Here is a 25885-nt window from a genome sequence, read left to right as displayed (position 1 = left end):
CTTCAGAGTTTTCTTGACTGGACATTTGCTTTTGTTGATATGTTTACATATGCAATCTTTTTTTTCATTTTTGTATGTGAGGTTTTTTGTGTTCTTCTCCCCACTCCTGCACCTCCCCAACCCACTGTCTGTTTGCAGTTTGATGCCCTGGATGGAGCTGGATGGCGAGTATCTCTACCTGTCTCAAGCAGAGAACATCCAGTCGTACCGGCTCTGTCCAGATGGTACAGGTTTGCAGCGTCACCCTCAGGCTATCTTCTCTGGCCACCAGGAGGACGTATGTCGCTTTGTTCTTGTTAACTCCCACATCATCAGCGGAGGAGGGTAAGTTGGGTGAATGAAGGAGCCCAAGGAATGAGGCAGTGAAGATGAAAAGGTTTTGTGTAACTTAAGCCCAGAGCCACGAGGTTGATCTTGCTACACAGCATCCTCATGCTTAACTGTGTTCAACTGCTGCTGCTTCCTCTCTTATGATTTGATTCTGTCCTGAAAAGGCTTCTACTACAGCAGTGGTGGAGCTGAGTCCCATGCTGTTGAACTTATAAAGTATCCTTTTCTCTTTAGAACTTGTGCAGCTGTCCGTAGGATTGTTGAATCAGGCCTGACTGATCAGGCATTCTGGCTGATGTGCAATTTTCATTTATTTCCATGTTACAGTCAGGCTAGCCAGACTGTGTGCTGATATTCAGAACTGCTAGTGAACTGAAACCGCAGTGATGCATAAAACTTTCTAGAGACGAGTGTATGTTTATTAGACCTACTGATATAATTGTGGAGAGGCGGAAGACTGCCAAGCATTCCAGCACGTACATACTTCTCCAATCAATTTTGCATTTGACTGGCCTTTTTCAATACAGCAAATGACAGAACTGTTATTTATAAAGTTTTAGCTATTAATATATACAGCACTTAAGCACAGAACTGGGAGATACAAGCCTGGCTATCAGCCCTGGATACTTTGAGACTCTCCCCTGTGAACTGTAGCCCAAAACTCAGGTGAAAATGAAGGCATGCATTTAAAATTCTAGTAACTGTATTGGTTGAAAAAAAGTCTAAATGTCTTTGTAGTTAATTCAAAGCCCAACACCCTGCACAGCTGCTCTGAAATGAATGAAAAGTTGAGGCTTGGACATGGGTGAGAGTGACCTCTCACTTTTTCCCTTCCTCCAGCCATTCAGCCTCCAGCCAGGATTCTGACAAGCACAAAGCAGTAGGAGGAATGGCTGCTCTGCTAGTTTCTGCAGCTTAACTGAAAGTGGAGGGTGGGAAGACAGCCAGGAAAATTTTCATGTGCAGCAGATCAGGCTTTGACTGGCCAGATGTGAGACTGCAAGGGGACAGGTGATGTGTGAAGGGTTAATAATGCTCCCACAAGAGATCAGTCCCAGTCTTTTTGTGGCACTCCTAAGCACTAATGGGAGATGGGTATCCAAGGGAGATGCAGCTGATACAGACTCCCTGCTGGGGGATTTGTTTTTCAGAGATGGAAGTATTGTCCTTCACAAGATCCATGGCTCATACAGTGTCAAGTTCTCTGCACATGAACAGGAGGTGAACTGTGTGGACTTCCAAGGTGGCCTTGTTGTCAGCGGCTCCAGGGACAGAACAGCGAAGGTGAGCAGTCATATTCCAGCAGCTGCAGGTGCCGCTGCAGAGGTGACCTCTCAGGTCTTGTACCACAAATGTTTAAGTGTCAGCAGAACTGTTGTGAGCCCTGTTGTGTGTGGCTGCAGGAGGAGCGCTGGGTATCTTTACATAGGCATATGTCTCTGAAAGCATGCTCGCTGTGCCAAGCTTATAAGAAAGAGGTTTGGAGTCCTTTGCAACATCAGCTGCTGTTTTAAACTATGAAGTGCAGAAGGCAGCAGCTGTATTCTGCTGCTTTTCCTGTACCTCTGTCTAACACTGTAGCGGAGATCCATGGCAGTTAGTTTGAAATTTGCCATATGTATCTCAAGCACATCCTTGCTTTGTGATGCAGCACTGCTTCATATGCTCTCTGTTGGGTACTCGATCTCTTTAAGGGATAGCATGATGTCTTTTTCTAAATATGTGGGGTTGTGATTTATTTGTGGTGTTTTGTTTTGGTTTTTTATGGTTCTGGGTTTGTGAAGTTAGACTATGAATACTGTTAGCCCCCATTTTTCTCCTTCAGTTGTTATTACTGGATCCTGTTACATAATTTTTGCCTATTTCTTTTTGAGGCACGACCTTGTTGGTTTTTGTCATTCTGGATCTGGTTGATGTTCCTATGTGGACCTGGAGAGTTGTTCTCCTGAGCTGTAGGTGTTTCAGCCTTGTCCTGCTATCAGGACTCAGTACCTGTTGCATCTTCACAACTACTTGTTTCATTGTTGGAAGTGATTGCTGTATGTTGAAAGCTTTGGCTGTTGCTCAGGGTAGGCTGATGGACACTCTTGGTTCCTGATACATATTGTAGAGCATTAATGGAGGTAAGAGGAAAACCTGCTGTTCCCGTTTTGCAAGAGTGGAAGTTGAGGCAAAGAAAGATTTAAATGTCACTTTCAAGGTTTTATAGGAAGTGTGTGGTAGTGGGTAACTAACTGACAGGCTGCTGAGCAGCATGACCCTATCTGTTCTCATTGGTCCCTCTGTATGGGTGCACTTCTGGATAAAATCACTCCCAAGTAGAGCTGTGTTCAGAAGCAAAGGGCACTGTTGGGGTTGCTGCTTGCCTCCTGGGAGCAAGGCCTTGATGCTGCTTTGTCTCACACTTAAGCAGGGCTGCTCCTCTCTGTTTTACGGAGGCTCTTTGCTGGGAGAGTGTCTTCTTGCTGCTTCCCTGGCAGCTTGAGGGCAGACCTCCCCGACCTTGAGAACAAATTCCTGAGGGCCAGAGGGGAATTTAAGGCTGTTTTTGTTGCCCACCCAGTGCCCCCCACAGCATAGGCTCTAGGGATGTTCACCTCGTATTTTTATCATCTCTTTTGTAGGCTGCCTTGCTTGCATGAGTGAGACTCTTGGAGGGTGGAAGGGACTCCCTACCAGCCTTTTAAAGGGGCTCTAAGTGTCTAAGCTATTGAGGGCTCTGCTGAGTGTTGATTAGGACTAAGCTCTGAAGAGCTGCTAATGTACATTCCTGTGTGATAGGCACCAGATAATGTGCTCTGAGCAATATTTTTAACCTGTAGGAGATAGGGATGCCTTAAAAGAGTTAAGCTTTTCTGCTGCTTTTGCTGACACTAGGTGCTAAATTCCCCGCTGACAAGAATAGCCTGCAATCCTGGGCATTATCAACAAACAAACAAATAGGGCACTCCCAGCTTTGAAGTCCTGAAGTGAAACATTGGGGGTTGGTAACAGCAAACTGGGGGGCTCGAGTCCTGTGTGCCAAGAATGAAGGCAAGGTGGAGAAAATGATGGCCAGAAGCAGAGGCCCCAGCAAGAATTTGGGGGGCTTTATTAGGACCTAGAAACAAAGGGGTATGTGCAGTGAACTGGTGGAAGGGGCTGTGCATGTGTGCACTGATTGGGGAGGGAAGAGATTCTCTCATATTGTCGGTGAGCAAGGGGGGCCTATTTGAAAATTGCCTGGGGTACACTTAAGAAACTTGGTTGAGAGGGGCTGGGCTTATAAAACAGACAAACCAACGAAACAAAACAGGATAGTGAATGGTTAATTTTATAGATAATATGAATGGAAGTTTTTCAGGGATGGTATGAAGTCTTCACACATTGTTCAAGAGAACAGCAGAGATTTGAGCAAATCCCACTTCTTGTTTATTTAACTACAGAAGATGAGAAATCTGAGTGCTGCCCTAGAGAGCATGTCGTGATGGGGGTGCTCTGTTACCACTGGGATGGAAGATCATACTCACAAGCTGAATATTTTTGTAACTTTTAAGTGCTTGTTTCTGCCAGTGACTGAAGGCTCTGCTCCTCAAAAACAAGTAATGGGAATTCAGGGAGAGGGTCTCGGAAGGTGAGCATGGCAGTTTTGCCAGTTCTTCCAGCACAACATTAGCAGCATGCGTCCTACCTTCTGGGTGATGTGGCATAACATGCATCTCTCTCTTTAGGTTTGGTCCCTGTCCGCAGGCAGAGTTGGGCAGTGTCTACATACAGTGCAGACAGAGGATCGAGTGTGGTCCATTGCTATCAGCCCATTATTAAGGTAACTGAGATCTCTTTATTCTCCATTTCCGGCAGAGAGAAGTAAAGGCGTTGGATAGTCTGTGTGTCCACTAATCTCTCTGAGGCACCAGTGTGACACTTCAGGGCCTTGATCTGGGTGGAGGCTCATCAGGTGCTTGTGCCTGCAGCAGGAGCTCAGCGAAGGGCATGTGGCCTTTGTTCCCCATAACAGCAGAGTGACCTGCTCATAAAGAGGCTGTGAAAATGGCCCTGCCTTCCTGTTACTGTCTCAGGTGGAGCCTGTTCATTTGTACTTGCAGAGGGAACTCTGATTTGCTAATTAGAAGCAACAAGCCAGATCCTCTTGAGGTTTTCTGTACTGAAAAGATGCCAACTTATGGCAGAAGAGATGCCCTAGCACCATGGCTGGTTAGAGCCCAGTGGCATGCTGCTTCCTATTCCTAAGTGATGACCTACTGAGGTAGCCCTTTGTCAGGACGGTGTTCCTCTCCCTGGTGTGCACGCCTGTACACACTCTCTGTCACAATATTTACGCACAGTCTCCCCACCCCCCCTTTTCTTCCTTGCAGGGTGATAAATGGGAGGTGGTGGTAGAACAGCTACCCCATGAACAAGCGGGCTTACATTGTGCACTCTTTTTTTTTTTTTTTTTTTTTAAATGAGACTGTGGACTGTACCAGCCTCCCCTGCTAGCCTACCTTACCGCCTCCCCTTACCCCTCCATATTTTGGGGAAGCGGGGGTGGAGAATTAGAACCAATTAGCCACGTCATTAATTCTTCAATTTGACGGCTGATATAGCAGGGCCTGAAACACGCTGCTGACCTCGTATAATGGGAACCCTGCTCCTTAACATATTGACGATGGGAGAAGTTAATTAAAATTCCACAGAGAGAAGGTGTCGGCTAACCTATAAACCTGTCGCTTCTCAGAACAAATCGCAGCCATCCTAGAAGAGAGAGAGGATCAGAGCAGGAGGGCATGTGGTGAGGGAGGGCCAGGGCAAGGGGCAGGGGAGATGAATTTTTCACTAATAGGTTTTATTGCTTGCTGTCTAATGAGGGTGAGTATCAAAAAGATAATATCTGGTTTCTAGCAAGATCTACTTTGGGGAGCTCTGTGGTTTCTGTTTTATTTGCAAGAGCCCATATTTCACCCGTGTGCATTCTCTATGCACTTGTGTGTGAAGCTTTTCCTCCCTTGCAGTCCCGATCCTTCTTGCTAGAGCTTGGATGCATTTCTTCCTCAGTGAGGCTGAACGTGACCTATAACCTCCACTTCCTCCTAAACATTTGACGTGCCCTCCCGATTCTCCCTTCCCAATTGTGCTGCTGTAAACTGAGAGCTCCTCCATGAGAATGGATAGGTCTGCAGATGTAGAATCAGGCTTCAACCACCGAAGTATTTTGGCCCATCGTTGCTGAAAACCCACCAGCTCTCTCTACTATGGACAGATACGGCTCAGGAACAGCTCAAAGCAGTTGTGTGTGGTGGGGTAGGAACAGGGATAGTTCCTGCAGCATTAGCCATTCAAAAGTGCTCTGGAGAGGCTGCAGTTTCCTGACCTGGAGGTTTGCCAAGCCTAGGACTCTCTAGAGTAGCCAGGGTTGTGCTCTTGCTGAACCTCAGCTGTTAATGGGCAGGACTGAAACTTTTCTTCTTGCTTTTCGGTGATATCTTGCTCGTGTGAAGCTTCCTTAGAAAGTATCCCATGTGCTCCTGACCCACAGCTGGGTTTTCTGCTGTAGTCCTGCTATGTCTGTGCACGCAAACTAAACTTCAGAGATTTCTGCTCCTAAGGTGCAGCTCCTCTGGCTTCAGGCATCCTTCTTGGGTATTCTGCTTTCATTTGTGCACAGTTTCCCTGTGTCACTGAGATCCTCCTGCAGATGTGCTGAGCTAGGGAGGAGGCTTCCTTATTCTCTGTGTAGTGATGCTGGGCTGGCTGCTTGGAGGGTCTGCAAACAGCGTGATTCCTGTAAGAGAGATTAAGTAGGGTGAAAGGGTACCGAGAGTACTGGATCTTCTCTTATTACTGTGTGTGGGAGAACTGTGCTTAGTCCTTTGTATAACCTTTTCAGCCATGGAAGTGCCATCACATCCCTGTGGGTTATTGGAGCTTTATTGCTTCGAGGATCCCTATCAGTGCCCTGCAGGGTAGTGGGGATGGGGAGGGTATTGTGTTCCTTCTGGGTTTTCAGCAAGTTTTCTGCATAGCTGTGCTGGTCAGTGTGCTTGGGACAGCAAGTCACACATTGTGTGTCACATCAGGACTAGAGAGAGTCTGAGAGTATCCTTAAAATAGGATACCTAAAATAAGGGTGCCTCAGCTTGCTCTGGCAACTGGTTTAATTGGTCTTTGAAGCTGTCCTTCTCCATGGATTAGTAAAATGCTGTACTTAAAGAGAGGCTGTGTACCCTAAACCATGTTTCTTAGGTGCTTGTAATCCCCTTCCCCCGACTTCATTTGCCTTTTGAACTCTGCGTCATGTCGATGTTAAACTTTCATTTACTGGTGCTTACTGCAGTGACTTATGTGTGCTCAGGGACCAGGGCAAGCCTGAGTGCGGTGGACCAATTCAAATGTGCAAGGTGAGGCAAACTCAGGGGTTTCTAGTGGAGTAGTGGCACCTTCATGCTTTGTGATTCCCTGAGGTGGCAGTAGCAAGGGAAGAGAAGTGACCACTGTACACTGTTTAATTTGAGGAATAGGTTTATGGAGAAAATGAGGTCAAATTGCCTGGCATTTATGGCTGCAGAAATGTAGGATTGTGATATATGTTGTACTACTGAAATGTTCCTTTATTTAGGGGAAAATTTACTGCATTTTTTTTTCCTACTGATAGAGAAGCTTGTAAACTGTAGTGGAAAGAAAAATGTGGACTTTGTTATTATATTCTTTATTAATCTTGGATTTGGAAATTCTTTGGTGTTGGATTAAAAAAAATATTCAAGTCTAACCTGTCTTTTCCTGCTGGTTCTGGCCACTGGCATTTGCTGTTTAGATTTTAAAATACTTACCATGAGAGCTGTTTTTTCCATGTTGTACTTGAAGCGTGGTGGATTTTAAGCCAAGAAAAGAGATGACGAAGGTACAAAAACGGTTTTGAATGTGCAACTGTAATGTGCCCTATTGCAGCAGGGGTGTGCTTTGGGTGTGCAAGCCCAAAAGATGGTCTCTCCTTTTCCAACTGTGTCATTGGTCTACTGCAGTACTTGACCTCTCCTTGAAAATGTTGCCTTTGTGTAGCGGAGGTTTACACCAGAGAGAAGGAAAGATTGTGCCAAAGACCAGCTATATGCACTGAATCTTTAATTTAAATAAAAAATTGAGTAGTTCTGTGAGCAGTTGAATTTAAAAAGCCAGGCTTGCACTCACTTCTGTTTATGGACTGTTGTAGTTGAGACCTGACTCCTCGATTTTAATGTGCTAATTTGAATCTCTGTTGAGCTTATTGCCTCTCCCGTGGAATATTATGGGGAGGTAATATCTGGGGAGACCTTTGCCCCTGTGGACAGCCTCAGACAAATTGTAAAACATACCCAAAACTTGCTGGGGAAAGGAAGAAAGAGAAGGGTTACTGACAGGCACCTTCACTGAATGGGCCTCTCTTCCATGGGGATCAGTCAAAATGATTAATTTTGAGGGTTTCTTTTTAGTGGTCATCTGGAAGCTTTTTGTGAAAGTTAAACAATCTGATCTTGGATATTGCATTAGAACAAAACAACCCACTTGAGTCAGAGCAGCTTTGCAGTGGTTTTAACTGTACAATTGAAGCCCTAAGGTGCATCAGTTTAAATGTTTGATAATGTTCCCCCCACCTTCATTTCTTGCTCTACTTTTATCAGCAAATATCCCCTATTCTGTATCAAGATGAGCTGTTGGCTGTAGCGGTGCTCTGTTTTGACCTAGCTTTGTGCAGTTAACCTTTCTGAGCCTTCTAGGAGTTGGGACAAGTAACTGGGTTTTATTCTGATTTGTGTGTTGCCAGCAAAATAGCAGGCAGCAATAGCTCTGCTGTCCTTTGGGAGCCTGGTCGGTTTGAATAATTGAGAAGGGACTCTGACCTGCAGCTGTTTCTTCAGCAGGGGCAGGAAGAACCTGCTCAGCTGTGAGATCCCAGGGTGGACTTGCAGAGTTAGTGGTGGTGTTAACTACCATCTCTTTCTGACCTCGGAGACTGATCTGGATGTGGGTTTCTAGATGTGTGCTAGTCATAACTGACTTGGTGCTCTTTCACCCCGGAGCTGAAGAGCAGGAAATGAGTATCAGTTTCTCCCCTCTGGTGCTAAAATGACACCTGTGTCTTATCCATGTGTCCTGACTGTTCCCTTGATGTTGGGAGGAAAATGTCTTTATTTTACCTATTTTAATTGTGTGATAATGACTCTGGTCATCTTCACATGGGTGAACACATGAACATATATGTCTCTTTTCCCTCTCCTCTGGAAACAAACACATATACAAACACTTCTATAGGCTGAGAAACTGCAACTTACCTTTCTTCACTTCAGTTTCTTTCCTTTGCCCTCTAAAGCTCACATGATCCATGACTTTGTTCCCTTTTTGTCACTTTCGGCCAATACTCTAATATATATATTTTCTGTGACTCTGTGAATTGGCTCACTAGCAGTTGTGGGCAGGTGAGCAGGTTTTGTGAGGCAGTAGCTGAGTTAGAACCCAGGCAGCTGTTTCTAATCCTGTTGAGCAGTGTTGCATATTGAATTCCACCCTCCCCCCCCCCCCCCCCGCAGTTTTTTCTCATCTTTCCCCTTGCTTGAGGGAAAAGTCGGTCTCTGAAATCTTGGTGGAAGCATCTCTCTTGTGCTGCTTGGTTTGCACAGGAGAATCCATATATGTTTAAAATATGTGACAGAAGTAAGTTAGTTGAGGGGGCTGGCAGCCTTATGGTTTGAGGTTTCTATTTCCAGTTTCCAGTCATTTTCTCTTTGCTTTTTAAATTTGTGGGGGGAGAAGGTAACTTCACCAGACCTTGGCTGCTGTTTACCTTTGCCTGGTTGTGCAGCATGCCTTTGTTTTTCCACCTTTGATCAGTGTCCTCCAACAGATAATTTAGCAATTGCATCCCAGGGTGGAAGTGTGGAGTTAATGGTAAAATTAGGGTTTTTTTCCTTTCCTAACTTCTCTGGCTGATGGAGCAGAGAAGGGGAGAGGGGAGGTGAAGTGGGCCATAAATTCTAGACCTGGTGATTCTGCTCCTTGTAGAGAAACGAAAGCCTCTGATGTCTCTTCAGCACTTTCATTAACATTTAAATTAAGGGTTTGTTTTTCAGGCGGCTTCAGTCGCAGCCCTTTCATAGCCTGACACATGGAGCCTGTTCTCTCTCTCTTTTTCCAGCTTGCAAATCGGTGTACAATAGTAATCACTGCCGTATTTTTTTTTCTGATCTCTCAAGAGGGCAGCGACCTGACAAGCTGTACCAGAGGTTCAAAGAGGATCAGAAACAGAGTGCAAAGGTAGATGAGCAGGAGGATGCCAGGTTTCACTCCTTCAATTAGAGTGGTGTCTGTTCCCTCCCCTGCCTTTCAAAGGGCTACTTTTGGGGGTGGGGAGGGACAGAGAAGGATGGACCTTTCCTGCACGGTGAGAGCCCCAGGTGCAGGTGCCTCTAACCAGGCTCAGCTTCTACTGTTACTCCTCCCAAATGAGGCTGAAGGTGTCACTCAGAGGATGTGAGCTCATGCCCTGAGGCAGGAAGTGGAGCTGTAGTGTCCTAAGATAGGAGCCTAGCTCCTCTGTCAGAGTGAATCAACACTCCTTTAGCAGGAGGCTGGTCCTCAGCCTGCCATTGGCATTTGAAAGGAAGGTGATAGTGGAGGATATTGCCTGTCTTCTGTGCTACAGTGCTGAAGTCATGTCTACTCTGAGCACTGCAGCTTATTGTAACAGTAGAGGAGATAGCTGGGTTGAAGTGTCCATTTGGATCCTGGCTTACAATAGCCTAAACCATGCCTTGTTGGAGATAAGTATTTCTGGTATCGGAGCTAGTTGGTTTAACATCAAGAAGAAAAAAACTGTCTTCTACCTCCTTCAGCAATGGTGTAAGAGCCAAGGAACAAGGGGACAGTTTTAGGAAGGACAGTGACTTGCAGTGGACAAGCAGTATAGTAGGATTTATGTAAACATGAGTCTTTGTCCTAAAGCTCATTTGGAATCTTCCACTTCTCTTCTTACACCCAGCTGGTCACCACTGGTAGGCTGTTACCTCTGTGAGCTCTCTGATGGAAGTTGCGGGACTCTGAGTAGCACTGAACTGGTGTCTTTCATGAGCTAAAAGTGGATAAAGGCAGAGGAAAATGAGCCGACACATCAGCAAAGTGTTTAGCATAATGAAACCTGCAGCTTCCTTGCTGTGACTGTCGCACTGTTTGTGTCTTCACTCTACCACCGCCCCAAATTTGCTTGTTCTTCACGAAGAGCTTGATCCAGATGGTCTTTGAAGGATGCCAGCAGGATGAGAACAGCAAGCTGGCAGTGGGATCAGGAAGGGTATTTCCTGTGTGCAGTTGGATATGGTACATAAGGAGGTGTGCCAGAACTTTCTGTTTCTTCAAGATTGGCCTTACGTGTGCTGGTGGTTGTGATAATTTATACCAAGTGGCTCTTCTGGAGGACCTGATTCAAAATCATGCACTTTCAGAAGCCCCCTATACATGCTGAGAAATGTTTCCGTTATGGGGTTTGGATGTTTTTGCCCTTTTGTGTGAACTACTATAGACTGTAGTCAGTCACTTCTTTTGTCACTGTTGTCAGCTTGAAGCATAATGTCTAACTGTTCTGCTACTGAGTGTATGGTGGTGGCACTCAGTGACACAGAACAACTTTTCAGGGGCAGGTGATCTTGTCCATATTCCAAGTGCTCTGGAGCTGTGTGGTGGGATGTGCTTCTCTGATCCTATCTGACCCATGCTCTGTGTTACACCACACATTTGCTTGCTCTGACACTGCAGGTGGGTCCTAACTCCTCCCTGTGAGAGATTTCTGCATAGTCCTAAGAACTACCACAATCAATGTCATCTTGGTATCTTTATCCTGTATAATGCAAGAGGCATTCAGAATGCCTGCTCTGCACTGCTGGCATCTAGCCACTCTTCCAGGTGCTTCAGCTTTTGGAGGTTCATAGGCTCATACCCACTGAGTTTTTCTTCTTCAGGGCCCAGTGTCAGATGGATCCAGTATTTAAAGAGTATTCTAAAGGCTGGCTACGAAGAAGATGGAGACTCCCTTTTCACAAGGAGTCACATGGAAAAGACAAGGGGTAATGGGTACAAGTTACTCTTGGGGAGATTCTGATTGGACACAAGAGGGAAATTTTTTATGATAAGAATAATCAGCCATTGGAATAATTTCCCCCGGGAAGTGGTTGACTCACCAACATTGGACACTTTTTAAGTTTCAGCTGGACAGGGTGCTGGGTCATTTTGTCTTGACTGTGCTTTTCCCAATATAGGTTGGACTGGATGATCCTTGTGGTCCCTTCCAACCTGGTATTCTATGATTGTATGATGCTGAACTTGTTTTGTGAAGGCCACAACCTGCACAAACCAGAGCTATTGGGAATGGGAAAGAGGATGCTAAGTAGTCGTCACATAGGGTCTTCAGTTGTGACTTCTGAGCCACCTCCAGTGTTGCTCAGTCTGTAACTTTTCAATGAGGAAGGCACTAACTGGGGTAACTCCTACTAAATTCTCTTTGGAAGCTCCACTGTATTTATGGGTGGGGGGATGCCTGCCCTCCCACCTTCCCCCATGTTGTCTCAAAAGGCCCTGGTGCATCTTTGATTAGGTGTAGGTCAAAAGAATTTCCACATTGTGACCTTAATAACTGGGGTTGATTGGCAGGCGGTCTGCAGAGAGGGAGCAGCCTGTCCCTTTCATCTCCCTTGGTGCTGTGCAGGGACAATGGGCCAGCATATTTTCCTTGTTGTTCCTCATTTGAAAAGGGTCTGGTATCTCTACTAGGTACCTGTGACATGGGAGTCTTGATTGGGGTCTCATAAAGGGCCCTGTCAGTGTGTCCAAAGGCCAGGAATACAAAGGCGATCAGTGGGTGGGGGTCTCAGCTGACCACTGAAGAAGGGAGGGGAGGGTCCTGGAAGCAGTGGAGGGAGAAGCAACCCCTGATGGGAGACCTTAAAGCAGGGAGGGGGGTTGGAGGCGGCCCATTTTTGTCCCGAACTCATCAAGCACATCTGCAGAATTGTCCCAGCCACTGCCTCCCGGTTTCAAAAGAAAATGATCGTTTGATAAACCGTCCTGATTCACGACTTTCTCACAAGGGAGGGAGACCCACCTTTGACCTCTATGATTTCACATTGGGCCCAGCTCCCCCCCATCCAATTGCTGGAGAAACTTTGAAATGCATCCTTTGCGCTCCCTCTCTTTCTCTCCCTTCACTCGCTCTTTCCCTTTTTTTTTTTTTTTTTTTTTGTCTCCCCCAGCTCCTCTTCCCACCACCCCCACCTTCCTCGCTCTCTCGCTTTGTAAAAAAGCAGGCGTACTGCTTTGGAGTTTAGGCAAGTAATTAGTAAAATCTTTTCTGTAGCACAATAAAACCAGAGCGCTTGGCCTGCATATTCCCACAATTTACATACTCGCGGGCATTTGAGAAAACAGGTGGCATTCCCAGTGCATCACTGCCTATGAAAATCATTTGGAAGGCAGGAGGGGAGGGTGCTGGGACCCACTCGCTCCTGCGAGCTATAGGAATGTGCATGAATATATTAAAATGTTTTCGCACAATGCATGTATTTTCCAATGGGAAGAGGCGTCTTCTGGATGAAAGGCGGCTGGCCCAGACACAGGCCTCATCCGAACGCTCTTTCCCACTCAGAGTTTGTTCGCATGGACCAGATAGAGAGGGGGCCTGGGAGGGGAGGAAAGGGCAAGGGTGCTATCTGTGAAGAGTAAATCTTTGTGTGCCTCTTACCCGCTTGCTGTCTGTGGTCCCAGAAAGTCGAGTTATGAGGGAATAGTGTCTGCAGAGGGGGGCAGGAGAGGGGAATCATCAGGACTTTCTGCAAAAGCTTTTGGAGGCATTGCAAACAGAGAGAGGAAATAGGTTGTAATGGAGCATATAGCGCTCTGACTGACGGGTTTCAGGGACTGCAGCAGGAAATGACTGAGAGGGAGCTGGCTATCTTGGGCAGTATTAGCAAAGTGCCTATTAATAACAGAAAACACTCTTGCAGTACTTTTCCAACTTCATCTTATTGTCCAAGAACAGGCTGCTTAATGCTCAGCCTGGGCAATGTATCCAGCTGTTCCTCTCCTTTTTCCGAAAGGGTAATTGTTCCAGGCTGTGCTACAGGTAGAACCCAGCAGTTGCCACTCCATTTCAGTTGAGTACCACATAGCTGTGTTGCCTCCAAAGATGTTGAGTACTTTCAACTTGTAGGGTGTTGAGAACATGTATGGTGAAACTTGTGTCTAGAGAGTGTAGATCAAGGATTTCTTTTCTGATGGACAAGAATTGAAGGAGAGAAGAGAGGGAGATACTGAACACAAGTAATGAATGTCTTGGCTTAGGAGCAGGGTGTGTATGTAGGGAAGACCCTGGGTTCAGCCCCAGGGATACTGTTTTATTTGAGAATACTGGGGCAGACTGCAAAGGGGCCTTGTTGGTGGAAATGCTAGGTTGGTGGCTGGATTTTTTTTTTTTTAAATTTTAAATAATATTGTTTTGGTGAAAATGCTTTTTGAAATTTCTATGGGAAGTGGTATAGCACCAGCATGGTGATCTGGATGCCTGTCTTGTATGTGCTATAGAGCCTTTGTAGAAAGCTCTTCCAGGCAGGCATCCTGTCCAGATGCGTTCTGCCCTGAGGATTTACAAGCCTGCCTGCAGCCAGCCAGAACCATGGCAGTACAAATTTATAGATGCCATGAAGAGCTATTCCAAAGGCCACACAACCCAGCTCAAGCCCCTACACTCCTGAAGGAACTGATCAAACACAGGGTCCCGGAACAAGGCATAACCTATTTACAGAGGAGTAGGAAGAGCTTTACTGAGACATTTTCCTTAGATAAGCTGACTTTCTTTGTCCTTTCTGGACAGAGTCTCTCTGACAGGTGGGAGAGAATGTATTCTCCAACCTGCAAGGAGCTAAACAATTCAGCATCTCAGAACCTTTTGCAAAAGGGTATTCTTGCATGGCAGCTGTTCCTAACATCGATCTGCAGAAGTAGCAAAGCTCTGTAAAATGCTTTTTCTCCCAGCTGGTCTGCACTGGTCATACTGGTGTTGGTCATGGTGCAAAGGTCTCTAGCCTTTTTGTTGGAAACAACCAACTACCCAACTGGCAAGAGGGCTTATTTTTTATTTTTAATTATTGTCTTCCCAGTTCCCTGCTCTCCCCCTTCATCTTTCTGCATTTCTTAAAGAGGCAGTGGAGGGAAAAAAAGCTTTGGTTTTTGTTTGGGAAGGGAGTTAGAAAGGGGGACATGGCCCCTGCAACCTCTCATAGGGGTGTCTTGTCAGGGCGCGGCATGAAGGGCACAAACAGATCATAACCTTTAAATGAAAATGTGATGGAGGGAAGAGATGAAAGCAGTGAAACAAATTAGATACATCTAGAGGGGGTGCTCAACTGGAGAAAATTAGCATTTCTTCCTAATTGGAGTGCAGGGCATTCCATTACAGGGTTTCATTACAAGGAGGGAAGCACTGGGCCTCTTTGGGGGATTCCCCCCCTGCCCTCAGTTCTTCTAGAAGTAGAGAATATATTTGAGACAGAACTGATGAAGGACAGAATTTATCAGAGTGAAGGTTGCAGACTGCTGCTGGAAGAGGAATGATAGTAATGCACTAGTTCTCTGTTTATTAAGAGGAGAAAGTGATGATTGTGTGCCCGTGAAGTCAGGTGCTAGTTGTAGTTTTCCTGAAGGAAACTAAAAAGTTTACAGGAGGCTGCAGGTGATGGTAACTTTCTGATGCTAGTACTTGCTGGATCAAATTTGTAGGCTGTATCTGAAAGTTTGTTTGAAGCATAGGGATATATGTTTTATGACTAAGATCAGTGGAGTCAATTCAAGTCTGCTTTCTACTGCATATCAAGTCCATGCTATGCAAAGCACTTGTTTGAGGCATGTCTGTCTGATTCTGCCTCTAACTAGAGCTGTTGTATCCAACGGGAATTTGGAGATATCCTTGGGAAGGCAATGGCCATCTTCCAGTGCGGAATGTCTTGTGGCTGCACTGGGGCTTGTGCGTAGCTTTGTGGTCCAAATAGCTTGCACCAACTTGAGAAGCAGACATACATGGATGCTCTTTATATGGGCATATTTATGTATAAATGGGTGTTAAGAATAACTTTGAGGGAATTCAAGGGACAAGTTTTTGCATTGCACCTCTGGATTAGGAGGAGAGGGAGACAGTTTCTTTTTTCCAAGCAGGGACTGGATTATTTATCAGTCAGTGCTCTTAGGAGTGGGAGAGAAAAAAGAAGAAAAAAGAAAAGCAGACTTGCTTCAGTCGTGTGGTAGGCAACATATATTGCTCTGCCAATCTATAGTTACAAAATTTCCTGTTCCAGCTCAGGAGAGAGAATATACAAGCACAGGAATGTAGACTGTAGGAAACTGCTGAAGGAAGAGTCCTGTCTGCGCAGAAGGTGATTCCTAGCAGAGTGGGACAAGGTTTATGGCAGCAGTGCTGGGCAGGCTCTGTCATCTGTGTGCCCAGGATGAGGTTACAGATGACATGAATTTACAGAATTCATAAACGTAAATCTGACTCAACCCTTGCTGCTGAATTTGGGCATTTTGACACAGAGCATAGCACAGCCCACAGGAATATCTTCAGGCCTGGAGAAAATACTGTTACAATGAAAACATGGCTCAGAGGTGGGCTTCTCCCATGTTGGGTCTGGCACACATCAGGATGATGATGATTTCTCCTATCCCAGCCTTTTCCAGCCACTTAAGTTCTTGCAAAAGATACTTTGCAAACTGTTTAAAATGAGAAAATGCATCAGTATGACTCCAAATTAGTAAAGCAAACTACGTTTTAAACACTGGGGGACGTAGAGAGGAGACTGGAACAGCACCAGAGTGGCTGGAATCTGGAGAGGAGCAAATAGCTAGGAGGAGATAGTCAGGTTTGAAGGGAAACTGGTTTCTCTGAAGAATGGGAATTTCTTCTCAATGTGTGCAGTTGTGCATCTGGCTTGTGTGCTAATATGCTTGAAATACAGCATGCCAGAATGCCCTTTGCCTGCAGCTAAGCTTCAGCTTCCATGGGTAGCTCGCATCCTGCATCTCTGTGAGTGGAATCAGACACTGGAAATGTGTGGACAGAACTGTGTGGCTATGACTCTCTCCTTGTCTCCATTGCCTCTGTTTTCTTTTTCTTTCAGTGTGAAACTGTTCCAGACTGGAAGGCAGATTGCAAATTCTGTTCCCTCTGTGCAGTATTGCCTGTACTGTGTTCCGTGGTTCACTTTCTAGAATTCGTCAGGTTTTCTCTACCTTCCCTCCCACTTGCACAAAGCACAACTGCTGCAACCACTTTCTTGCTCTAAAGAGATGTTGTGTGTTCATGACATTCCATTCACCATCTCTGCATCTGCCTACATGTGGGATGTACTGCTACTGCTTTGTAGACATCCTGACACTTCACAGATGCAGGGCTAATTTGGGGCCAGGTATAAAGCCAGCGTTTAATGTGCATTGCCCTAATTAGTAAATCCTTGTTCTCTTTCCTCTGAGGTTGAGGTACATGTTCCTCTAAGTCTAGCCGTCCATCAAAGAGGACTTGAAATGAGGCCCTGCTGTGGTTGGTAGATACGGGGAGCTAATGAAGAGAGAGAGCCCATTTCCTTTGAGAAGAGAGACCTGTACCAAGGTGATTGATAGTCCAACAGATTTATTGGTGTGGGGGCTGGATAGAGGCTTGCACACTGGAAACCAGCAGCTTGTTTTTTTCAGGGGAAAAAGAAGTCTGGTGGTCATCTGTGTATGTACCTCTTTCCCCTCCTCCTACTCAAAAAAAAAAAAAAAAGAAAAAAAACCCAACCCAAACCAAACTAAAGAAAGAAGTGAAGTGATAAGAGGAAGCAATTACAGACTAATCTGGGCCAAGCAGCAAGTGCTACTATTGCTGTGCTTGGTCTCTGCCTCCTGGTGCAGCTGTCTTAAGGTTTGCGCCTGTGCTTTGTTCAGTGACCTGCTTTGCCTGTCCAGGCTGATTTAATGAGGGATGGGGATGGAGCAGAACCATCTGATGGAACAGGATTTCTCTATTTTCTGTCTTGTGCAGAACATTGATTAACGTATGTGGCCTAGAGCATGTTTTCCTTTTCCATATGCTCCCCCTGGATTTTCTCCTCATTGACAGGGGAGAAGCAAGGGAGCCTACTCCAGAAATTAGAAAAGCAATAATGTTTCTCTAGTATCTGTCCTCTGATGGTCCCAGAGCAATCTGGGAGCATGGGTTGTGTGCAGACCACTTCAGATAAGTTTGTAACCTGTCAAAGCAAGGGCTTCATGCTCCTCGTATGTGATGGAAAATGTCAGGTACTTTAGTAGTATTGAATGCAGGTGAACAGTGCTGTTCCCACTGTGCGATGGCTCTGTCCTCTGCTTCCCAAACTATGGTTTGTGAGACCCTGATGGTCCTCAGACCTGTGTTTGCTCTAGCTCCCGGAATGAAGCCAGTGATACGGATCCCTGACGGTCCTCAGACCTGTGTTTGCTCTAGCTCCCGGAATGAAGCCAGTGATACAGATCCCTGCTGGTCTAGGAGTGACTGAGACTGGTTGAAGCCTCAAAGCTTGGAGCAACCATTTAACTCTAACCTGCCTCAGAAGGGGCAATGAACCAACAGGATCTGAAGAGGAGATACAGCAGAGGAACACTCCTCTGTACCAAATAAATGGCTGCATTACTCATTTGTAACTTGTTTTTGTGGTCTTTCCTCATGTTTGGTCCCAAGTCAAACACTCAGCAGAAGTTATTGATATTTGATTGCCTTCATTAGCCAGTTTTGGTAAAAACAGCCTGAAAAGAAATGGAGAGTAGGATGGTCGTGGGTAAACTTGAGTGTGGAAGTGTTATTCACCAAATCCTACAATAGTAGAACTAGAGACATTTGAAATTACTAGGAGATTGCTTCAAAATGGACAAAAGATAGTATTTCTTCACACAGTTTGTCATGAACTTCCTGCTCCAGAAGGTTATGGAAGTGGATGATGCCAGCAGTTTTGAAAGGGATTTGACAGATTCATGGATAGCAGGTCCATAATGAAGGACTAGATGGGGATACACTTTCTAAAATCCTTCATATAGCAATTGTGGATGCTGGGGCAGTACAAAGAGAATGGCCACAGAAAGTTGCCAGGTTTACCAAGTTTACATGTTCTTTCTAAACAGCATCTTTTAGTACCACTGCTGGAGACAAAACAGTGAGCTAGATGGGCCATGGCTTGACCAAGGTGGGCATTTATGTTCTTTGGCAATGGTTGGTCAATCTATCAATCCATCTACCCCAGTGTTTGGTTTCCAGCAGTGGTCAGTAGTAGATGTCTAGGGAGAAGGGTAAGAAACCATACTAGTGCAAAAATATTCTTTCCTGCCTGTTCCTTCCTAGCTTCCAGTGAAGGAGAGGTTAAGGTTCCCCTGGCTAGAGCTTGCACCTGGACCAGTGTTTCTTTCATATTTGTAGAGGCCAGCTCTGTGAGCAGCTCATCTTTTCTTTCTGAACCTGTTACTGTTCTGGTCTTCATAGGCTCCTTTCCAATGTAGTGTTGTGTTCTGAGGAAGAAACACTTTGTTCTATTTTTAAACCTTTGGCCTGACCATGTTATGAGGGTATACAGTGAATGATTCTTCTCTCTGGATACCCTCTGCTCTGTTGATGATTTTAGTATTTTTACCAAACCACCCCAATTCTAGTATCAATGGCCTTGTGTGAAGCAGTAGCAAACCACCAGTGTTGCAAGTACTTGCTGGCCAGTTGTTATTTACAATGGACTTCACCTGTAGGTGTCTCTGAGATGTGGTAAGCTCATCATTTCCTCACAGTGCAGCCTCTAACTGGAGTCCACAGAGATGCAGTCTAACCTGAATTGACGGCCATGTAATTGGATCTTGTGTATCCACATGATAAAGATCAGTGACAGCTTCAACTGGGACACTACTAACTTGCTGCAGAATCAAATACTGACACTTTAATGTGCTCATTGCACTGGAGGATGTGTGAGCGAGCTTGGTTCTGGCATTTCTTTATGTGGGTGTTTGACTTGCCAAGTCAAAATGGTTCTTTTAATAACTGTGGTTTTGGATGAGATTTCCTAAACTCACAGAGTGCATGGGAATAGGGCAGGACATAGAAAGGAAAGGAGGAAACTGTGGTTTTCATGCTCCTGCCTGCAAAGCTGCCTGTGTATCTAAAGCTTCCAGACTTCTGTTCCTTGAAGTGCTGGAGGACTGACTGCCAGCAGGTTGTCCTGTTTCACTTGGACAGCAGCTTACTAGGGGGCAGAAGCCAGTGTAGTACTTCATATTTCTTTATCAGATATTTCTTTATATCAAAGGATGTGTTTTAGGGAATCCTCTGTTCCATTGCAGACTTGGGAGATGTGTGGCTGAAGGGACTTCTCAATCCTTCTGAGTGAAATCCTTTCCCTCCTACTCCATTGTCTGTGTCTTTTTTTTTTTTTTTCCCCAGTATATTGACATTAAGCATTGTAATAAATTATTACTCACCTTCTTGCCTTGTCCTTTCCCTGTCTCTACAGAATCTATTTTGCCTGATCCCTTTCCTGTCTTCATCTGGCTAATCTCAATTATCAGTGAAATTCAATAGTTCTTGTCCTGCCTTGCAGCCCAGCCTGATTACAGGTACTGAAGATGATAACTTATGCTGTGAACTTTTTTTGTTGGATATTGTTGTCAGGATCGTTTGAGCTCTGGCTCCTGCAAAACTTTTTCAGTGGCTTTTTGCGCAGTTCAGGATCTGTGTGGGAGGTGGCCACTGAACATCCTTATGCCTTAGACATGCGTTGTCTGGTTGTTTAATGAAATCTTGCGTGCCTTTCTCTGCATGCAGGGCTGGGGCTTTCTGGTGGTGACTAGTGGGTTTTGTTTCTCACTCTAGTGCTTGCTCACAACCAAGCCTGCCCTGAACCTGCAGATGGAGGGCAGGGGCTTTGTTTGGGATCTTGGTCACTTAGGGGCAAACAGATGAAATGCTCCAAACAGTATGAAAAGCCTGAAGCAAGTCATATTGCATAGAGTGGAGAGCTGGGGAGGGGGAGGCTGCCCAGAGCTTTAAAGGCAAGTGAATTTAGGTTGTTGCAAGCGTGTCTGTGTTGGGGCTGGAATGATGAGAGCAGGAAAGCTCTAGGAGTCATTTCATGGCTGAGTTAAACACAGATGAGGCTTTGCTTGCCTCCTCCACAGAGCACCTGTGTCTCCATGCCTCAGTGTCCTGGAGCTCTCTGTGTGCAGCATGTGCTACATATACACACTTCTCCCCTTTCACCTTTCCAGGTCTTTAGCTTCTTAAACCCGTCTGAGCATTATTTCATACTCCCTTGCTGAATAACAAATTGAGACTTCGTTTGAATTTTTTTTATATCATAGAGCTGAGGAGGAAGATCAGGCACTCTGTTTTTAAGTGATTTGGCTTGTTTCCCTTGTAAGCATGAAAAAGGAACAGCTCCTGCCTCTGTATGATGTGGAGAAAGCACCTTCCCACAAGGGCAGCAGTTCTAAAAGTGTACATTTGAGAAGTCCTCTTCTTCCTCTCCACCCTCATAACTTTGAAAAAAATTATCCTGAATTGGGAAGTTTGAATTTGGTATACGTGTGTGTGTATGTTTATGGCAAAAGGAATAAGAAAAAAAGAATTTGTGACTTGTGGCACCAGGAAAACAGATTCCTTCCCATCCCTACTTTTAAACTGAAACATTCTTGGGTTTTAGTTGTTCTGGCAAACCTGAAAGGATTCTCCTCCTCCCCCTGACCTCACTGGCATGTGTGGATTGCTTGCTTATTGAAAAGTCATTTTCTGTCATATGTTCTAAAGGAAAAGTTTAGATAAGCTGTCATCATATGTATGCATTTTTAAAAGAATACTTGTTAACTGAAAACTCTGCCAGTCACGTCTGAAAGTATATTGGGATTGGCAGTCCTGAAGCTTAAAAAAGAGAAAGGAGATACTTTTAAAATAGGAGAGATCTTGCAGCGTGATTCCTTAAGCGTTTTCTGCACATGAGCATGTGTTTAGATTTTTGTCCAAAGCAATGACAGCTGGACTATTTACTTAAATCAATTCTACACATCCCTTTGTTGTAGAGTGTGGGGTTGTAAGAAGAGAAAGCCCTGGACACTCTAAGGTTTGTGATAAGGTATGACCATAGGCAACATTCCATGTCTTCTCCCGCTTTGAAACTGGCCTGGTCAACTTGGGTCTGCTTATTTATTCTTCATGTCTGCTGCTCAGATGCTGGCATTGATTTCATGGCAAGCATATTTTGTTCAGAAGTGTCAAAAGGTTGTTTTAAAGGAAAAAGTCTTGAGCATTGATGAGCTGAAGGCACACAGGATCTAGCTGAACTCATTTCCGTGGCAAGTACTTAAAACGTTTTGGGTGAGGCTGCAAAAAAATTGGACTGAAATTGAAAAATGGACCTTCCTGTTGGAGTCTTGAGTAAAATGCGAGAGATGTAAATGATCTGAAGAGAAACCAGGGTATTGTGGGACGGAACTGGGCAACTTCTCCAGTTTGCCACCTGCTGCAGCATTGAGTCACAGCTGTGTGTTTTAGGCAGCTCAGAAATTACAAGTCTGTGCCCTAGGGGTTGTGCTGCCTGTCTCCTTGCTACATATTGAGTTTCTGAGGATCTCTTTTACTTCTTGTCAGGATCGTTCTGACTGAATCATCTCCTAGGGCTTGCTCAGCACTCCTGTGTAACTGGTGCTCTGATCAAAGTGGACATCTTTTCACTTGCCTGCTTTCCATTTGGTTGTCATTGCAGAATAAGGACCAAGCTTTTAGATTGTCACAGTTCTTGCTTTCCAGTAGTATGCTGCAATCATAAGGGATGCAAGATGAGTATTTTCAAAATATAACAACATAAAACCAAAAAGGCCTCATTGCACTGGAGCTGTGATCAAGTCAGCTGAGCAGGTTTGTCTACAGGCCTGGAGCTGACCAGCCAGGACAAGGATTTCTATTCTGATGGCAATGGTGATAATTCAAAGAAAGCGTAGATCCTAATAAGTCCTGAGAATCAACAGAGGTACCATGCCACAAGATGCCTGTTTCTGGCTTGTGGGACAGCTGATGCCAAAGTCTGGTGTGACACAGGAGCAATACACCGGAAGTCATGTGGTTTGGTAAACGCACGTGCAGCAGGTTTCCTGGTAGATTTTGCAGAACCAAAGGCTTGTAGCAGAAAGTGAGGTGGAATAAGTGAGGTCCCATTATGAAAAACAGTTTTGCTTTGCTAACGGGTAATGGCTCAACAAAAAGAGAACCTGGAGCTTTCACTGCTGTCCTCCTGATTCTGCTTGTTGCCTCACTTTTGGGGCAGATGCTGGAGGAGGTGAATGATTCTTCTGTGTTTTTTCTCAGCAGTAAGAGTTGTCACTCTGTCCTTGGCACAGTTGTTGCTATCCTGTCTGGGACCTGCGATGTCCAGTTTCTTCTCTGCAAATCTGTTGCCTGCCTTAATCTCAGTGCCAACGTAGTAGACTAGAAATCCTGTCCCGGGAGTGTAGGCTACACTCGGCCTTCAAGAATCTGTCATGCATCGCACCTCTTTACATGCTTCTGTTGTGCATCACTGGATCTCTTTTACCCCCTTTTTTGGCATCCTGCACTACCCTGTTCCATGGGCCGGGAGAAAGATGCCTGACATAAGCTGAGCTCCTCGGCGCGTGTCCCACCGCTGACGGTGCCCCTGCTCTGCCAGGCAGGGCATCCTACTGCAATCCCCTCCTCCTGCTCGCCCCAGATCAGAGCCCCTGAGAGGTCTTTGTCCGCCTGTTGAGAGCAGCCCCTGTCCCGCCATTCCCACATGACGCACCCTCCCCAGCAGTTCCCTCCCCATTCAGCAGTTTGGGCTGAAAGAACCTCGGCTAATTACGCTGGGTTGAAAATTACCACTTTGCTGCGTTCTCCTGCTGCCTGGCCCATTTGTGTGGGGCCTGTAGTTAGAGGGAACAAAGTCCCCCCTGTGGAGCCAGGCAGGCCCCAAGTGTGAAGCTACAGGTACAAGCAAGAGGGGAATGAAGGGAATAATTACCAGCTTCTCCAGGTGAAAGCCCTGTTAAAACTTCAATAAGCCAATTAGGGGCCAGGGTGTATGTGGGGGGAGAGTCTCCCCCACCTATAAGTGATTCCCACCAGGCAATTAAGAGAAATCATTTCACAGAGGGGAGGGTAAGAAATGGCTCTTAGAAATTGTCTTGGGATAGGGGGGGCCTGAAACAGCACAACTGCTGTAGTGGTCCTCGTGTACTCCAACCTCCTGGCTCACTGTGTGGCCTGAAAGTGTTGGTGGGACTAGGGGGAGAGGGAGGAGGGAGGAGAAGTGGCAAAGAAAAAGGAATCGCTGGAGCTTTACACCTGGGCAAGCTTTGAGAAAGTGAGGGCTGGAGTTCAGGGCTTCTCGTAAGGCTGTGTGTGGGCCCAGGGCACTGAGCTTGAGGGGGACGCTGAATGTGAGGATGTGGGTGAGGGTCAGGCTCAGGGTGTCTTCCACCTTGCGGGGGAAGGCTGATGGTGTCAAGTCCAGAAGGGAGGGGATAGGTGCTGGGTGTAAAGGCTAGAGGTGGGTGAGAACTGTGTGCCGGGCCTTCAGGTATCTGCCTGATGTTTGCTGGTCTGAGGGTGCCCTGCCTTCTCCCAGGGGCAGATGGTGTCTCATGTATCTCATCCATGGGCCACATTTTGCTGCTGCTCTGCTAGCAGCTTCACCCATTTCTTCTTTTCAGTTGGTTCCAAAAAGCCAGTGGATTTGCTCAAGATAGAGGTTTTTATGAAGTCACCTTGCACTTCCTTTGCACTGTATTGCAGATGGCATGTGCAGCTGTTGGGGGCAGAGTGTGCTGTCTGGTGGATACCTAGCAGGAGTCTTGCCAGTCTGTATTTGAGTGGCTACTCTGGGGAGCAGAGCAAGAGTAGAACGTAGGATGAAGTTGCTGCAGATTGCTGAGATCGCTCTAGTGATGTTGTAAGGGAGAATGCATAGTGTAATTAAAGAAGTCCAGTACCAGCTTTGGTTATTTCACCTGCACTTGCAAAAGAAGAAGAAACAATAATAAACTCTCTGAACTCCTCAAAACACAAGTGTAACCTTAGTAGCAACTTTCTTTGCCTTTCTAATGGCATAGCTACTGAAAATGAAAAATGTCCTGTGAGGTTTTATTCTGATTACCGATAAGCTGAAATAACCTTACTGTAGTTGTTTTTAACTACCTAGCCTTGGACTGGCCTGGAAGTCACTAGACTTCAAAGTTTTCCTATTTTTTTTTTTTCCCTCTTTTTTTTCTTCCCAGAAAGTTTTCTGTGGTAGGACTGGAGAACTGTATTTCTTGCGCAGCCCAGCTTTTAGACTCAGAAGTGTTTTCTCAGCAGAGTCATGTTTCTTTATGATTTGGCTTCCAAGATGTAACCCCAGTAGATGCCTGCAAAGAGAGCTCTGTTCATGGAAAGGCCTGGTAAGAATGCAGAGACAAAACAGTTTTGGCATGGGCTTTCTGCCCCCCTTGATGTTTGGTACGTGTTGTTCAGACCAGTGCCCAAGTTACATACTGGATTACATTTCTTCTATGGTTTAGGAGTCTCTTTTCTTGCAATAACAGTAATGACTTGATCATCAGTTGGGGATTGAGTCTGGAGAGAGCTAGGGACGCAGAGACCTCTGTCCCAAACAAGTGTTCCATGCCTGGCAAGCCCAGATGTTGGGGAGCAAGGAAGCATGATAAAGAGTGTTGGATGTATCATGCAAATAAGTATTTTACACTGTTAAAAACAGGTTATCAAGCCTTTCCCTTTAATGAAGGAGTAGGGCTCATATCAACTCAGTAGAAATACTTGTGCCGTCGCAGAGGCAGTTCTGTTTGAGATTTTGAAAAATGACAGCAGAGCCATGAAAATCACTGTTTGAATATCCCTCTTGTATGGGAACACCCAGGACCCTCAATCAACTTTATAGAGCTAGTCTGAGTGTGGTCCTGTTCTGGACATTTACTTCTCCATAAAGACATGTGTCATGTGGAATATTGGGGGAAGGAGGGTGATGTTTAGATGCCAGCAGCCCTAGGAACATCAGGATTGTAGGTGGACGCACTAGTTTCTAATGAAGGGTATTTTCCTGTTCAGTGCTGCAGTGTGGAAGAGGCCTGTGTGCATTTGTCTGTCCTGTCTGGAATCTCTGTCTTAAGTTGTTAAGCTCAGTTTTTCTCTGGGATTATGTTCTGTATCTGGTTGCATGTTTTCACAAACCTTACCTGCTGCAGGGCTGACAAAGTGATAGTGAACAAGATTATTGGGATGACTGGGGCAGACAATATAGAGTGGAACTGCAAAGCAATGAAGGCAAGATGAAGGTGTTTTGTTTGGGTACCTGCTAATCAGCTTGCTAGAGTAGGGGTGATCCATCTGCCATGCTGGGTATTGGGCCTTTGGGGCTAGTAAAGGCTTATTCTGTTCTTCAGCCTGTGGGTCTCTCAAGTCTAGAGCAAGACGTTGAAGTTAGAGGCCAAGACAGAGGGTTGGAGAGGTAAATCTCGGTAT

General features: G+C 45.6%; 1 protein-coding gene across 1 annotated transcript in view; it reads left to right on the top strand.

Annotated features, from left to right (window-relative positions):
• Positions 1 to 25885, top strand: part of FBXW4 (F-box and WD repeat domain containing 4) — a 61914-nt gene that overhangs the window by 13823 nt on the left and 22206 nt on the right. The window contains exons 3-5 of the mRNA XM_065639163.1: positions 139 to 324; positions 1482 to 1614; positions 4041 to 4135. Of these exons, the coding sequence (XP_065495235.1) occupies positions 139 to 324; positions 1482 to 1614; positions 4041 to 4135 (414 nt within the window). The remainder of the gene's footprint in view (positions 1 to 138; positions 325 to 1481; positions 1615 to 4040; positions 4136 to 25885) is intronic.

This window comes from Caloenas nicobarica, chromosome 7, assembly GCF_036013445.1.
Source record: "Caloenas nicobarica isolate bCalNic1 chromosome 7, bCalNic1.hap1, whole genome shotgun sequence".
NCBI classification, from domain to species: domain Eukaryota; kingdom Metazoa; phylum Chordata; class Aves; order Columbiformes; family Columbidae; genus Caloenas; species Caloenas nicobarica.
This window is presented reverse-complemented; position numbering and strand designations above follow the sequence as displayed.